Consider the following 15174-nt stretch of genomic DNA (forward strand, 5'->3'; position numbering starts at 1 on the left):
GCACACATAACATATTTAATTCATGTGGGTGTGACAGTACTAGCAGAGATATTTGGGATTAACTGAACTAATGTAATTTCACAACTTACATAAAACAAATTTTACTTGTAGGGTCGGCAGACTCATGTAGCCTGGCCATGACTCATGTAGCAAGGCCTGACACACCAGGTACCGAGTTAACCAGGCGATCGAGTTTGAGACCCAGCCAAACCAAGTTTTTTTTTACACTTTAAATATTATTCATTTATTTAATTCTATTGCTCACCTGTGACATCACAACATAGCAGATGACTATACATCAGAGCTGTACATCAGTGCTACCAACCTTTGAAATACTAACTAAAATAAATAATTAATATTTAAAGTGTAAAAAATAATTTGGTTGGTAACCCTCTGGAATTTCAAATTCCTGGTCTAATAAGACAAGAGAAAAGGGAATTTTCCACAGGGAAAATGGGAAATTTCAAGATGGCAAATTGCAACATTAGCACTCCTTGTGGTGGCAACACTCCTTGTGGTGGCAGGGGGTACAACTGACACAGTAAGTCCACTGGTTAAGTGGCTAACTAGTTTACAGCAGTTTTTGGGATGGGGCAAAAAAGATTTTGCAATATTTATAAATTTTGTTTTGCAAATACTATTATTTTTTAATTGTTAACAAATGTGCCTACGAAAAATATGACCTTAATTTGGCGAAATCTAGAGATACTAAGAGTGACCTTGTTCTACAGCCTTACCTCCTTGACCTTTTAAGTTGAAAATTTAATGGCATCAATGCCCCATATATAGAAGTAATCTGATCAAGTTTGGTCAAAATCAGTCCAGTAGTTCTGGAGATATAAGATGATTTAGAGGCCAATACCAAACACACACACCTATAAAAACATCTTATCTAAAACATCTGGAAAATTTCCATACAGTGTTTTAGGTTCCTTAGATGTCAAGACATCAAGATCTGGTGAAAACCTCATATGCCCAAATTGGACCAATTACCCTTCTAGAGCTGTAGCAAAATCTAGACAAGAAAGTAAAAGGATACAAATTAATTTCATTTATAGTTAAATAAACTGATTTGTGTGACTGGAGGTGAGTAAAACAACCAGGAGCTTAACATGAATGATTTGTGGAATTTTTCAAAAGATAATTGCATACTTTGAGAATCAAAAACATCTATTTGTAAATCACACCATACTGATAAAAGTACACTTTATGCATCTTATTGTGTAGCATTAAGAATAGCTAAGATGTTCAAACCCCATACAATCATAGAAAACCTCATACTATCTGCTAAAATTGATATGGTCAGTGTTTTAATAAACTTGAAAGAAGGAAGCAAAAGAATTCTGCATTCTAATAACACAGTATCAAGACAAATCAATGACATGGCTGCTATGTTCATGATAAAATAATTCAGCAACTGACTTTAAGTGAATTTTCCAGTATTCAATTTAATGAATCAACAGATGTGGCAAACATTTCTCAATTTTTACGTTTTGCGAAATATGAATGTGATAGTGACAGATCAATCAATGAAAATATACTGTTTTGTAAACCAATACCTCCTCATGCAACAGGACAATGTATTTTTTATACTTTTTATCTACTAAAAACTATTATAACACAGATTGGATAAAATGTATTGCAGTATGTAATGATGGTGCAAAGGTGACAACAGGAAAGAACGGTGGATTTCTGAAAAAAATAAAAAATCATCTTGAAGCAAGGACAGAATGGACCCACTGCTTTCTTCAGACATGCTCTTGACAAAAAAAAATATGCTAGAAAATCTCAAACAAGTTCTTTGTAAACCTGTAAAAATGGTTAATTTTATTAAAATTTGACCATTACAGAATAGGCTGTTAGCTAAACTATGCGAAAAATAAATAATATTTTTCCAGGATAAACAAACTCCATTCTAAATGATTTTATAGAATAATGAGTATATGATGCTGTTGGCTTACTTAGTTGATGTATTTTCACATTTAAAAAACTTGATTGTTAATTTACAAGGATGTGATAACATTTTATTAATGATGACAAAGTTCATGCTTTCATTAAGAAGCTTGATATCTGGATTATTCACCTTCAAAGCAGAAATTTCAATATGTTTTTACTTACTTCTGATTTAACTGAGAAAAATTTGGATGAAGAAGACACACTATTATTCACCACAGTTTGGATACCATGAAGAATGCATTTGCATGAGCTAAAAATTCAGTTAGTGGAGTAATTCCCAGAAGATAAAAATGATTTTTGAAGAGATGAGTTCTGAATCCATTTAGTTAAAATGTTGTTGCAGCTGCCAAGTTACCTGTTGAGATTCACGACCAGCTCATCAAAATGTCTGCTGATAAAATGTAACAACAGTTCGTATCAGAAATTTAGATACGTTTTGGCTTGCTCATCGAAGTGAATATGAAATTTTGTCACAGAAGCATAGAAAATATTAATCAATTTTGCTACGTCTTACCTTTTTTTGTCTATGGTTGCGCTAAGAACTAAAAATAGGAATTGTCTTTTACCACTTGAAAACAATTAGCTTTTGTGTGTTTCTAACATAGATCCATATATGGAGAAACTTTTAAATGAAAAAAAAAATGCAATCATTAATTTATTTCTTTACATGTCTACTTATAAATGTAAGAAAGATTTTTATAACAAATAATTTTTTTCTTATAAAACGATTTCATTATTGTTTACGTGTAAAGTTATGGCTAATTCATGATCTCAATTTACATCACTGGGACCCCAGGCTGAGAAAAGCTTTCTAGAATGTACTAGCACTAGGTCAACTACCATACTGAACGATGAATGATGAGGGAGTGTAGCAAAACTAGTATGAATGAACTCTGTAAGAAATGAGCAAATAAAATTTATATATATATATATATATCAGTCATCATAATTATATATTATTTATTTATTTTCGTGTAAGTTGCAAAAAAAGCATACAAAGCTATAAAGGTTAACTTACCATTAATCCAAACAAGATAAACATCCTTAGAATGAATCTCTTCCCCACTGAAAAAAGAAATATCTTCAACTCCAAGATTATGTAGAATTTGTGAAATAGGCTTCTCATCAACTTCTGTTGTAATGTGAGTCATCAATGCCAGATTTTTTACAAGGCCACATGCCTATTCAGAAAACATATTTTACTTTTTCAAATGTACATTAATTTTTTTGTTTAAATTAGATTATTTGTGCAAGTCAAAAAAAAAGACAAGTTGTTTGAAAAACTCCTACTGTAGAAGTTCGCTTAATTATTATTTTTTTATTTTTTACTCTTTTAGTCTGTTCCAAATTTAAAAACTAACTACTAACCCTTAATTTGATTGTAACTTCAAAAAGTAACAATTTTAAGACAAATTTAATTATTATTTTAAAAAAAGCTTGGATCACAGTTGTAGGACTTTCCTATCAGACAATTTTTTCCTGATGCACGATTTACACACACAACTTAATTAAAAATATTTATCATTTTATTTAGATATAATATTTGTTTGTTTACATAAGTAATTTTGTAAGTAAAGCATGTGCACATACCCTATTGCATTCACATGGGTGTGGCAGAACTAGCAGCCAGTTTAAATACTTTTTTGCAGTTTAAATATTATTCATTTAATTCCACCAGTCACCTGTAACACCACAACATAGCAAACGACTACAGCAGCTGTACATCAGTGCTACACTAGCACTCCTTATGGTGAGAAGCAGTACTAATGATGCAGTATACCCACTTAGCCGCTAGTTAAGAGGATTTTTTTGAGGTGGAGGTGTGATTTTGCAAAATTCTTTTTGGAAGTATTATTTTTCAATTGTTAACAAATGTGTCAAGAAAAACAAGACCTCTAATTAGCAAAATCATGAGATAATGAGGATGACCTTGTTCTACAGCCTCACCCCCTTGACCTTTTAAGTTGGAAGATTTAACTTCATATATAGAAGTAATCTGACCAAGTTTGGTCAAAATCGGTTGAGCAGTTCTGGAGATATAAGGTGATTTAAAGGGCAACACCGAACACACACACACACACACACACCCAGAAAATTTCCATACAGTTTTTGGGCTTTTTGGATTCCTTAGGTATCAAAATGTAAAGATCTAGTGAAAACTGCATATGCCCAAACTGGACCAATTACAATACTTTCCTTTCTAAAGCTATGGCTCTGTTTTAGCACTAGACAGGAAATTAATATTACATAAGAATTCTGAACAAAATTATTATTTTATTTTACTTTTTTTTTACTTTTCAGTGTTATGTTTCGAGTCAGTTTTATTTTTTTAAAGAATCGTTTATTTAACATTGTTACAGTTATATTTAAAATATGAGTAGGCTTACAAAAAAAAAATTGTCTGTAATATAAAAAAAATAGGAATGCAGAGAAACTATATAAAGTAACTATTACAAGTGTGAGCTAAGGCTGTGACAGAAAAATAATGAAAATAATAATACGCATTACACTTTTATTACATATATTCTTCTAATTTTCTTGATGTTTCATAGTAAAAATACTTTACCTATCAAAATGACATAAGGATCTTCAAATTATAACAATAAGTTAACCATAAGTTTACTTTAAGATAAATTAAAAGACTTTTTTTTGACTAACCACAATTAAGTTTTGAGATAGGTATGGATTTTAAGACTGGCATTAATTTTTGCTGATTCATGAATTCTCACAATTTTTTTTTTTAAATTTTAAATATTAAGGAAATTAATCAAATCAATGCAGGAAAACAAAGCACTCTTGATCTACATCGTTAATGAACACTTACTGAATAATATTACCAATTTAATTATTATGTTTACCTCTCCTTCAGGAGTATCAGAAGGACAAAGCATTCCCCACTGAGATGGTTGTAATGAACGAGGCCCAGAAACTTTACGAGTCTTTTCAAACTGAGAGTTAACCCTTGTCATCATACCCAGCGCTGATATATAAGATAATCTTGACAACACTTGTGTAACACCTTGGCGTTCCATCTTAAACCTTTTTATTGTCCAATTACCCTAAAAAAAAATAATAGAAAATAAATGTAATAATCAGTTGAAAATATAACCATGTTTAAATTTAGTGAGATAACATAAAAGCACACATGCATATATTACATATCCAATTTTTTTTTCATTAATTTTGAGGGCAAACAACCACAGAAGTTCCTTACTAAAAAATCTAAGTACACACCAAACTACATATTATAAACAAATTGAAAAACAATTACTTCATTTTAAAGCAAAAATGAATAAACTAAAGCAAATGTAAAACAAATTTTGGAAATAACAGCACATAAAAAAACCGAAAATACAATAGAAGTGAGGATAGTAAATGGACCCCCTACAATCTAAATAATGTGTAAAACCCACATGAGTGAAAAAGAATCAATCAGAAAGAAAAACTCTTAAAAATGATCATAAAAAATGTAAAAACAAGAACAATGAACAAAAAACATTGTAATACATTAACAGTTTTATGTATCTTATATATGAAGCCAAAAGTTTGTCTGTTCACATCACGTAAGAACCAACTGCTTTCAAATTTTCACGATAAATTTGTGTTATCCCAGGAAAGGTTTTATTCCATAGACCCAGGCAAAATTTGCACCATAGGGAAGGTTTTGTGTCTAGCCATTTTGGAAATGAAATTGTGAATTAAAGAAATTCATTAAAGAAAAAAAGGATTAATCTTTTAATTCATTGTTATATTTCTGTCATCATGGCATCAGTAATACGTTATGAATTTTTCATTGCCCTTTAATTACCGTATACTTTAATTATCATAGTTACTATCATTTTATCTTTTGTAATTTAGTTTATTTTCAGGTTTCTATAAAGCCTGAATGTTTTAATTGTTATTTATCAGAATTATTTCCACAACATTGAGGGTAACAAACACTACAGGGGGCTGAGCCATCAGGCTAGACAGAAATGGTGACCTAAGCAAGCTCTGCAGCCTTGGGATAGGCCCCATGACACTGGGGAGCCATTTGAAATGGCATTTGCACATATACAAGCAACGATTGTAATCCACTTGCTCCTTAAGAAGAAATTAATTATTTTAAAATAATATACAACTGCTGCTTACCACAAGTGGTGTAGAAGTGCATACATTATATTCTTTTTTAATTAAGAGTTTAACATTTTTTTTAAAGAATTTTATTGCACCAACACAACAAATTTAAGATAAACATAAAACTTTACAAATATATAATAACAATAATAGTATCCTTACCGATGATATGGCATGAACTAAAGTATTAGTAATAAGATCTTGACGCATGTGCTTAACAATATCAAACTGAGCAGCCTTTATTTTAGGTATATTCTTATCAGCAATCATTTTCAACTGTAATAAAGAAAATGTAGACTAAGTTAATCAATAACAATCATTAAAGATTATTTATTTCTAATTGATGCACTAATTCACAATGAAGTTTAAAATGAAGCTTATACATGGGAATATGAAAATGAGAATTTGTAGCTTATGAAAAATCCCATGTCTGACCGGGACTCAAAGCCAGGACCTCTGGATGAAAGGCCAAAATGCTACCACTCTGCCATGGAGATTGGCTTGATAATCAACATATTAATCTCGATAAATCAACATCAAATTTCAATCATATTATTATAATAAATATTTTTTTTTAATTAAATTTAGCAAATAGACAATTATCAAAATTTAAAAAAAGTTGGCAATAATAATGAAATTCTACTGCATTTGCATATAACTTAAAGGGTAACCCTTCACTAGAAATTAAGTTGAAATTTTATATTACCCTTACAATGTGACTTATTCTTTCATCAAAAGAAAAATAATATATTGAATACCAACTTATTACATTAATTACAACTCTCTCTTTCAAATAATATTTTTTTAACACTCTTAGGTTTTAAAAATATTTTATTTGTAAGGACAGATTTGATGTGCATGTTAAATTTCCACAAATAATGTTCACTCTTTTAGCCTATCTGCCAAATTTACAGTCTCTAAAAAAACTGTTTAGCCAGTTCATGTAATGGAAGGGCCCTGGGATAAAATTAATAGTTTTTTTTTTTTTTTAGCTCTGATTAATAATTTTACTTTAATTCATTGATTAATAAAGTAAAATTTGTTTATGCTATTTAAACAGAATTTTTAGTGTAATCAGAAATGTCAGACACAATTAAAATATCATGTATGTATCTGATTTTTAGCTTTCATTTGTACACCTTTATATATAAAAATGTTAAGTTCGTTTGTGTACGCTTCAAAAACTCAAAATGTTCTGCACCGATTGAGCTCAAATTTTAGCACAATATATAACCCGCATCAAAGATTATTTTTATCTATTTTTCGCATCAGTCACATACCCGCGACCGCGAGAAAACAGTTTTTTTTAACAGACCTGCCGGAAGCGAGGGGAACACTTGCCATACTAGCTAACGACAACCGCAGTCACATGTGAAACAATATCTGTTTCCAATTACATTTTTTATTAACAAAAAAAAAAAACTTATACACTTGCATCTGATTCAGATTATTATACGATCTGAATTAAATATTCACTTTAATCGAGATACTTTTGTGTGATCGTGTTGTGATTGAGCTGCGCCTTTCACCAAGCTCTGAATTTATTAGAAAACGACTAACAGTGAGATATATGTATTAATGAAGCGTGCAACACTGCACATCCAAACCAAATTCGCGCATTATTCGCAATTATATTGACCGCTTGCTTCCCTTCATCTCCCACAGAGTTATGGGAAAGATATCGATCGCATATGGCTGAGGATATTTTGCATAGAGTACGTCTAGAAAATACCAATATGACCATGGAATTTACAACAAAGCATTGATAAATATTGAAGACAAGTGCTTAGCTATTGCAAATAAAGTTCTTAGTCAATTGGGAATGCCAGCACCCACCCGAGCTGCGATTACTTCATTTGATGTGGATTTACGCCATGAACAGAGTTACAACATTGGTGATCTTCAGTCATATGTCCAATCAAACATTCCCAAATTAATGCGTGAACAGAAAGGCATTTATGATCGCATAATGCAAATGATAAATGACAGAGTTGAAGGACCTTCTTCTTGGATGCGCCAGGAGGAACTGGGAAAACATTCCTCATTAGATTGATTCTAGCAACGGTTCGATCAAAAAATGACAATTATCCTGTTGTGGAATATTAATCAGCCAAAACTCTGCAACGACACACGACTTGCAGTTAAGAAACTGATGAATAACATAGTGGAAGCAACGATTTTAACGGGGCCTTTCAAAGGTGAAGGTGTCCCATTTCTCGAATACCCATAATCCTGACCGATACACCATTTTAATTTAAAAGATTGCAATTCCCAATTCGATTGGCATTTGCAATCACAATCAATAAAGCTCTAGGTCAATCTTTAGAATTGTGTGGTTTAGATTTAGATGCGGACTGCTTCTCACATGGGCAACTGTATGTTGCGTGTTCCCGAGTCAGCAAACCAATAGCCTTTATATCTACGCAGACAGTGGGAAAAAAAAAAATTGTATATCCACAAGTATTGCAAAATTAAACTTCTATGAAACGTATGCTCTGTTTTGTTTCTCATTTCTCATCCATGCAACCACAATGTGCCACAGCGAAGCGTGGCAGGTAGAGCTAGTTATCTATGAAATAATGATTGGCTAGGAATCAGCCTGTTACCTATGAATGAGTAGCTTTAAGTTTTAAGTAAACAAAATAAAAATATCATAAATATAAGAAGTAATATAAAACATTTGTAATTAATGTGTAAGTTGGTATTACATATATCATTTTTCTTATATTACTTCATATATTACATATATAATATACAAAATGGCCATGAACTTCACTCTATTTTACTACTCTAGGTACTCCACTCAATTTTACTATTCAATTCAAATACTTTATTAGAAAAAAATGACAGATATTTTTTTGAACAGACCTTGTACACCCTAAACAAATTAGAATAAACTTTTACTATATTTTTTCTAACTCTGTAGGTCATTAGAGGAATTAGCATCTATGATTAGAATTTGAATACAGGTTTTTAGTTATATTCAAGTAATGGCTGTTAGAAAGTAGTCCTTATGAAATATCAATCTGCAGCTCAAAAGGATTAATTTATAGATTTATTTATGCCAAAAGATTCTGGTGACAAATATTTCATTTTGTACTTTATATCCTTTGTTTAGTTATCTATTATCAGATTTTATTATGAGTCAAGAGTTCATGAGTCAAAGAGTTCAACCTCTTTCATGGTTATTTAATTTGGTACATTTTATTTTTTCCTTTCTCATTCTTTTAATAAGAGAAATTATTTTTTTAAGAATACATTTTAAGGAGTATTACATTTAGGAGTACATTTAAAAGAGTACTACTATTTAAGGAATACAAAAGTATATTATTACTACAGAAATGGTTTTGCGTTTTCCTTTTAGAAAATTTGTACTCAGCCAATAATCAACTAGGAAAAAACAAGGTAGTCAAAGTGATTAAACATCATATATTGGACTATTATAATAATTATAAAAATGCAAATTATAATTTATATAAAAATTTACCTCACTGTTGAATCTTTTAAAACAGTCTTCAAACATTAACGAGAGTAATGATCCAGCAAGTTCTAACCGTTTATTACCATAATAATCACGATCATCAATTAATTCAGAATCATCTTGAGCCTCAATAACTCTCCTTAACATCATCGCTGTATAAATACCTTTTAATTTGAAATTAAAATTTTCCACCTAAAAAATGCATTTAACATTATTAATATAAAACACTAAAAAACTCTTACAAACTGAATAAAATTGTCTTAAATAATGATGTTACTTTTCTATTGAAAAAATATAAGTGCAATGAAAATGACAATAAACTTATTTAAATCTGGCAACTAAAATAATTATTCAAAACTCACTGTTATGTCTTCATAGTTCTAGGCTTCAGTGATACAAATGTAAACATAAGCAGCTGTACTATGGGAGTTAGGTTGTGCTATGATCACGTCAAGTTATCATAATTATATTAACTGTACTTAGGCTCACAATATATAGGTGCTATGCTGATTTAATACAGCACTAAAAACTATCCATTATAACATATAATATATCTATTTCAAGATTTTTCAACGCTTCCGGCTTTTAAGAATTTTTTACATTAAAATTTTAATTAGTAAATATATAAGCTAAACTGAAATCACACAAAGAATTTAATTCAGAAAGGCCAATTTTGGGAGAATTTTCTTTGTTATGTTTATATTTATACTAGAATCAATTCTTACCAAAATACTAGTTAAGAAATCAGTATCCTATTGGCAACCACATTCACATTCAACATAATCCAACAAAATGAATTATTTTTTATATTTTATAAATACTGACTTAGTAACTTACTTATACTGACTATTAACGTATGTTACTAGAGAATAGTAAAGTAATGATTGCATTTGCTTCATCCTTTAATAACCCCAAAGTACGTTCATAAACCAAAGTATTTTGTTGAATTATAAAAAAAAAAACAGTTGTATTTTGATACTAGTTTGATACTGTTACTTTTTTTAAGAGTAAGTGACTATTCTTTTTAGCAAAAACGTTCCATTCCTAAATACAAGAATATGAGTCAAAAAATTCATATTCTTGTATGTTTTTCCTGAATAAATATGGTCACAATCATTAGATTTTATTTTATAAATTCCACTCAAATTATATAAACCATATGAATCAGTATGTTTATTATTTTTTAAATGTTTTAATAAATGGTTATTTGTCTGATATGCAGGCTTAAATTTATTTTTGCCATAAACCTTTGTTATATTTTCAACAATGTTATTGGTATATACATATTTTAAATATACCCTGTCAATTTTCTGTATGTTATTTATTGGTATTAAATATGTATTATTTTAAATTTATGACATTTGTTTTTTATATATATTATCTACTAAAGATTCAGTATAACCATTATATTTAGCAATTTATTTTATAATATGTATTTCTTTATTTTATTTTATTTATTTTCATTATACTTTGTATAATTAATTGCTCTATTAACCATGTTTGTACATGTATTAATTTTTTGTGACCACGGATGATTTGAATATCTATGTATGATGGTTTTGTTGGTTGTGGGTTTCCTACATACTGAAGTTGTAAACTGATTATTTTTATTGTTAATTTCAATTCTAACATCTTAGTAATTTATTCTCCTACTTTTATCAATTTAAAAGTAAATTTCAATTCATTATAGCAAGAGTTTAACTTGTTCAAAATTATTAGATGTTCATTATATATAATGGGATTATGGATCATAAAAATACCATCAACATACCTAGTCCATAGTAAAATACCATGAGTATGAGTAATGCTATAAACCAGTGATTTCAGTGTGCTGCCCCGGGGAGCCACAGACTCTTTACAGGAGCACCATGAAATATTGTAAAAGCTTCATAATTAATTGAACCAAGACATTTATAATTATTAATTTAATGTTAATAAAATAAAAAATAATGAAGATACACAAATTTTATTTATTTTTATCTCTTACTTACTTTTACTTAAGGTAGGGTGCCATGGAAAAATTTTAAATGAAAAAGGGCGCTGTGACTCAGAAAAGTTTGGGAACCATTGCTATAAACAATTTTATTTCCAAAGTCTTGTAAATAAATCTCAGACATGATGACTGACAAAGGAAAACTCATTGGTAAGGTATTTTCCTGAGTATAATATTCATCCAAATTTTAAATAATTCTGTTGGCATATATTATTACTAATAACAACAACAATAATAAAAACAGCATTACAAATAGCATATACCTATTTGTCGGTGTAAATTGAAGCATTGTTTGAAATTACTGGGGACTTACCTATACACCAGATGGCTCGAGCTTCGGTAAAAATTGATGACAGAATGAATAAGGAAGACGCGTAATGTGAGTTAATAGAAGAGTGGCAGACAAGGTGGATCACCTCACAAAAAGGTGAATGGACCTGGCGTTTAATAGGTGAAGTCAGATTGTAGATCGGGAGGGGATTTGGTGAGTTGAATTATTGGCTCACCCAATTTCTGACCGGCTACGGCTCATTCCAAGACTACCTGTTCGGAAGATACAAGGTAGATAATCCACAGTGCCAATATTGAGGTCAGAGGGACACAGCTGAACATGTCTTTTTTCAATGCGTTAAATGAGAAAGAGAAAGAAGATGTATGATGTTTACTGGTCACAGACAGACACTGGCAATATTATTGGAGTAATGCTAACTGACTAATAAATTCTCCGTCGTGTCCAGCTTTGTTTACAGAGTGCTGCATGGGAAGGTGCAGGATGCAAGGGGGTGAAAGGCAGTCTCTCGTGGAGTTGTTCATCTGTGTTTACACAGATGGGTGGTGGTGGTGTTGAAATGGCAGGGGGGACTCCGGAAACCCCTGAACAAGGGATGAGTAGTACCAGTATCCCAACTAAGGTGTCCAGTGTCCAGTATGTGAGTATCAATTTCAAGGTGAGTACAACTGCAGTACTAGATCGTAATGCAGTAATCAGAAGTCTAATCAATAGTCGGAGTGGAGGACAGCATTCAGTGGAGCCGTTGTCTGTCTGTGCTTGTGCAGGTGAGTGGCGGTGAAGCTGTGACTCCTAAACCTCCCTGCTTTGACACCACAGGGGTTGTGCTATACTTAATTGCAAAACCAGCCCCGGGTGGAGATGAATGGTGAGGTAGGAGTTTTATTTGGTAGGGCATGGGCACACTTGGCTCTTAATAACATCTAGCTGAACCCATGCGAGTCCAACACTCTCACCACTAGTGGGGGTACATAAATGGTATTTCTATACAAGCGATCAAAATAAAAAAAGTATACAACTAATGAATTAAAAATTATGTATCTTCATATGCAATTCATATCAAACTATAATAGTTTAACAAAATGAAATTTAAAATTACACAACTCTATTATACTAAGATGTATTCTCCCATATTATACTGATGCTGACAATGAGGACATACTGATTACAATTTATTAGAGTAATGCAGCTCATATGACAGGAAAATTTATAAATATAAGTCATTAAATTCAATTTTTCAAAGCCTTACTACAGATGTGAAATATACATTTAAAAAATAATATTTGATACAAATATATGACTAAGTATTTTACAAAAAGCTTTTATTACATTGTTTGATTTTAATTTTATTCAACTTCATTAAATGAATTATGACTAAGTAAATTTTTGTCCTCTACTACAAATATGTTAATAAAAAGAAAACTACTTACAGGCACATGTGCTAATATTGTTGTAGCTAATAAATCTCTAGCTTCATCAATAGCTGGCTTTGGTCTTCCACCAGGACCAAAGAATCTCTTCTGCTTTGTCTTTTTACCAATGTAACTAAAGAAAAAAACAAAAAGAAAAACATTTTAAAGTTTTTTTTTATATTTTGAGTTAAATAAAAATGTTAAATAAACTAACATCAAGATGATGATGATGATGATTAAAGAAGATAGATAATTTTGATTATAGACTGATAACTGTAATAATTGTGATTTTGATGTTTCTTAAATTGATGGCATTAATGATATCGATAATTCATGATATAAATGATATTGATGACTGATGCAATTAATGATTTTGATAATTCATGCAGTTGATGATTTATTATTTTTATGATGATGATTTTGATATCTGATGGACAATTTTGTTATTAATCCAAATGATAATGAGACTGATAATTTTGAACATTCGCACAATTGATTTTTTGATGGTGGTAATTTTGCAGGTTGATGACATTGATAATTCATGAAATGGCATTGATAATTCTTAATTTTGATAATGTTCAAGATTCATGCAATTAATTACTTCTGATTTTGATTGATATTAACAACGTATTAAATTGGTGATAATAATTATTAATGATATTGATTAATGCAATTATCAATGAAACTGACGATTCATGCAATTGATCATTGATAATATTGTTTCATGATACAGATGAAATAGATAACCGAATATACTGATGATTCATGCAACTGATTATGTTAAGAATTCATACAATTTATGATGCATAATGCTGATAATTTTAATGATTTTTATCATTCATTCAATTGATGACTGATGTTATAGATGATAATGATAACTGATGATTTATTTAATTCATGATCTTGATAATTCATGCAACTGACTATATGACTGATGGTTTAATGATATGATACTGATGATTTAAACTATAAATATTGATGAATTTGTTGATAATGATTAATGATTTTGATGAATGAATTATATGATTCATGCAAACAATGATATTATAATTGATATCAATGATTCATGCAATTAATGGTTGAATATTTTGATGATTCATAGTTTTTATGATGACTTTTAATGATTTTTGATGATAATTGATTAATGACAATTAATAGATGATTTTGATAATTCATGATATTGATATTTTTAATAATGGATGATTTTGATAATAGGTTAATCCATAAGAAGTGTCCCAAAAAAACATAAGCTGATTCCTTGACCAATTCAAAAAAAATTGAAACTTACCCACCTGTTTCCTACATGTTTCAGGACCTTAAAATTATTATTTTTAAATGTTTTATTTAAGCAGTTTACTTGTGGCAGCCATTTTTGTCACACTGCACACACCTATTTTTTGTGAATGTAAGGGTTTATGGAAAATATCGTCCTGGAAGGATGAAATAAAAAGCAATTTATTCATATTTTCTCAAGGTAAAAAATTGATCCAGTAGTTTATTTACATATATCTCTTCTTTCTGTGAGAAAATTACCAATAAATTTGAACATGAAAACAGTGAAATTTCACTTTTGGTAATTTTTTTCAAGAGGCAGGGATGGCATACACAGTTTGAATTATTTTTTTATATGTAGGTAATTTTTTTATACATTAGGTTATATTATATGTGCAGGTTTTTTATATGTTATTAGTTTTACCATAAATAATATTAATGGTGATATACTTACCTCTAAATTTTTATGAATTTTTGAAAACCAATGTTTTTTTTTTAATTTAAATTTTGGCTTCAAATAACTCTGATGGAGCTAGTGATAAAAATCTTAAGATTTGTACAACTTGCAGTGTTTTTGTAGATGTTCATGACAAATAAAAAAGATAGAACCTCTCAAAAATCACGAAAACTTGTTAAAAGTGATACCATTTTGACC

General features: G+C 29.9%; 1 protein-coding gene across 1 annotated transcript in view; it reads right to left on the reverse strand.

The window, feature by feature from the left end:
* The window catches only part of Polr3B (RNA polymerase III subunit RpIII128), a 68911-nt gene that overhangs the window by 33200 nt on the left and 20537 nt on the right, over nucleotides 1-15174 (reverse strand). Inside the window, exons 7-11 of the mRNA XM_075376982.1 lie at nucleotides 13266-13380; nucleotides 9560-9745; nucleotides 6235-6348; nucleotides 4815-5015; nucleotides 2975-3137 (exon numbers count right to left, since the gene is read on the reverse strand). Coding sequence (XP_075233097.1) covers nucleotides 2975-3137; nucleotides 4815-5015; nucleotides 6235-6348; nucleotides 9560-9745; nucleotides 13266-13380 — 779 coding nt within the window. The remainder of the gene's footprint in view (nucleotides 1-2974; nucleotides 3138-4814; nucleotides 5016-6234; nucleotides 6349-9559; nucleotides 9746-13265; nucleotides 13381-15174) is intronic.

The sequence above is a fragment of the Lycorma delicatula genome, chromosome 10, assembly GCF_047948215.1.
Source record: "Lycorma delicatula isolate Av1 chromosome 10, ASM4794821v1, whole genome shotgun sequence".
NCBI classification, from domain to species: Eukaryota; Metazoa; Arthropoda; class Insecta; order Hemiptera; family Fulgoridae; genus Lycorma; species Lycorma delicatula.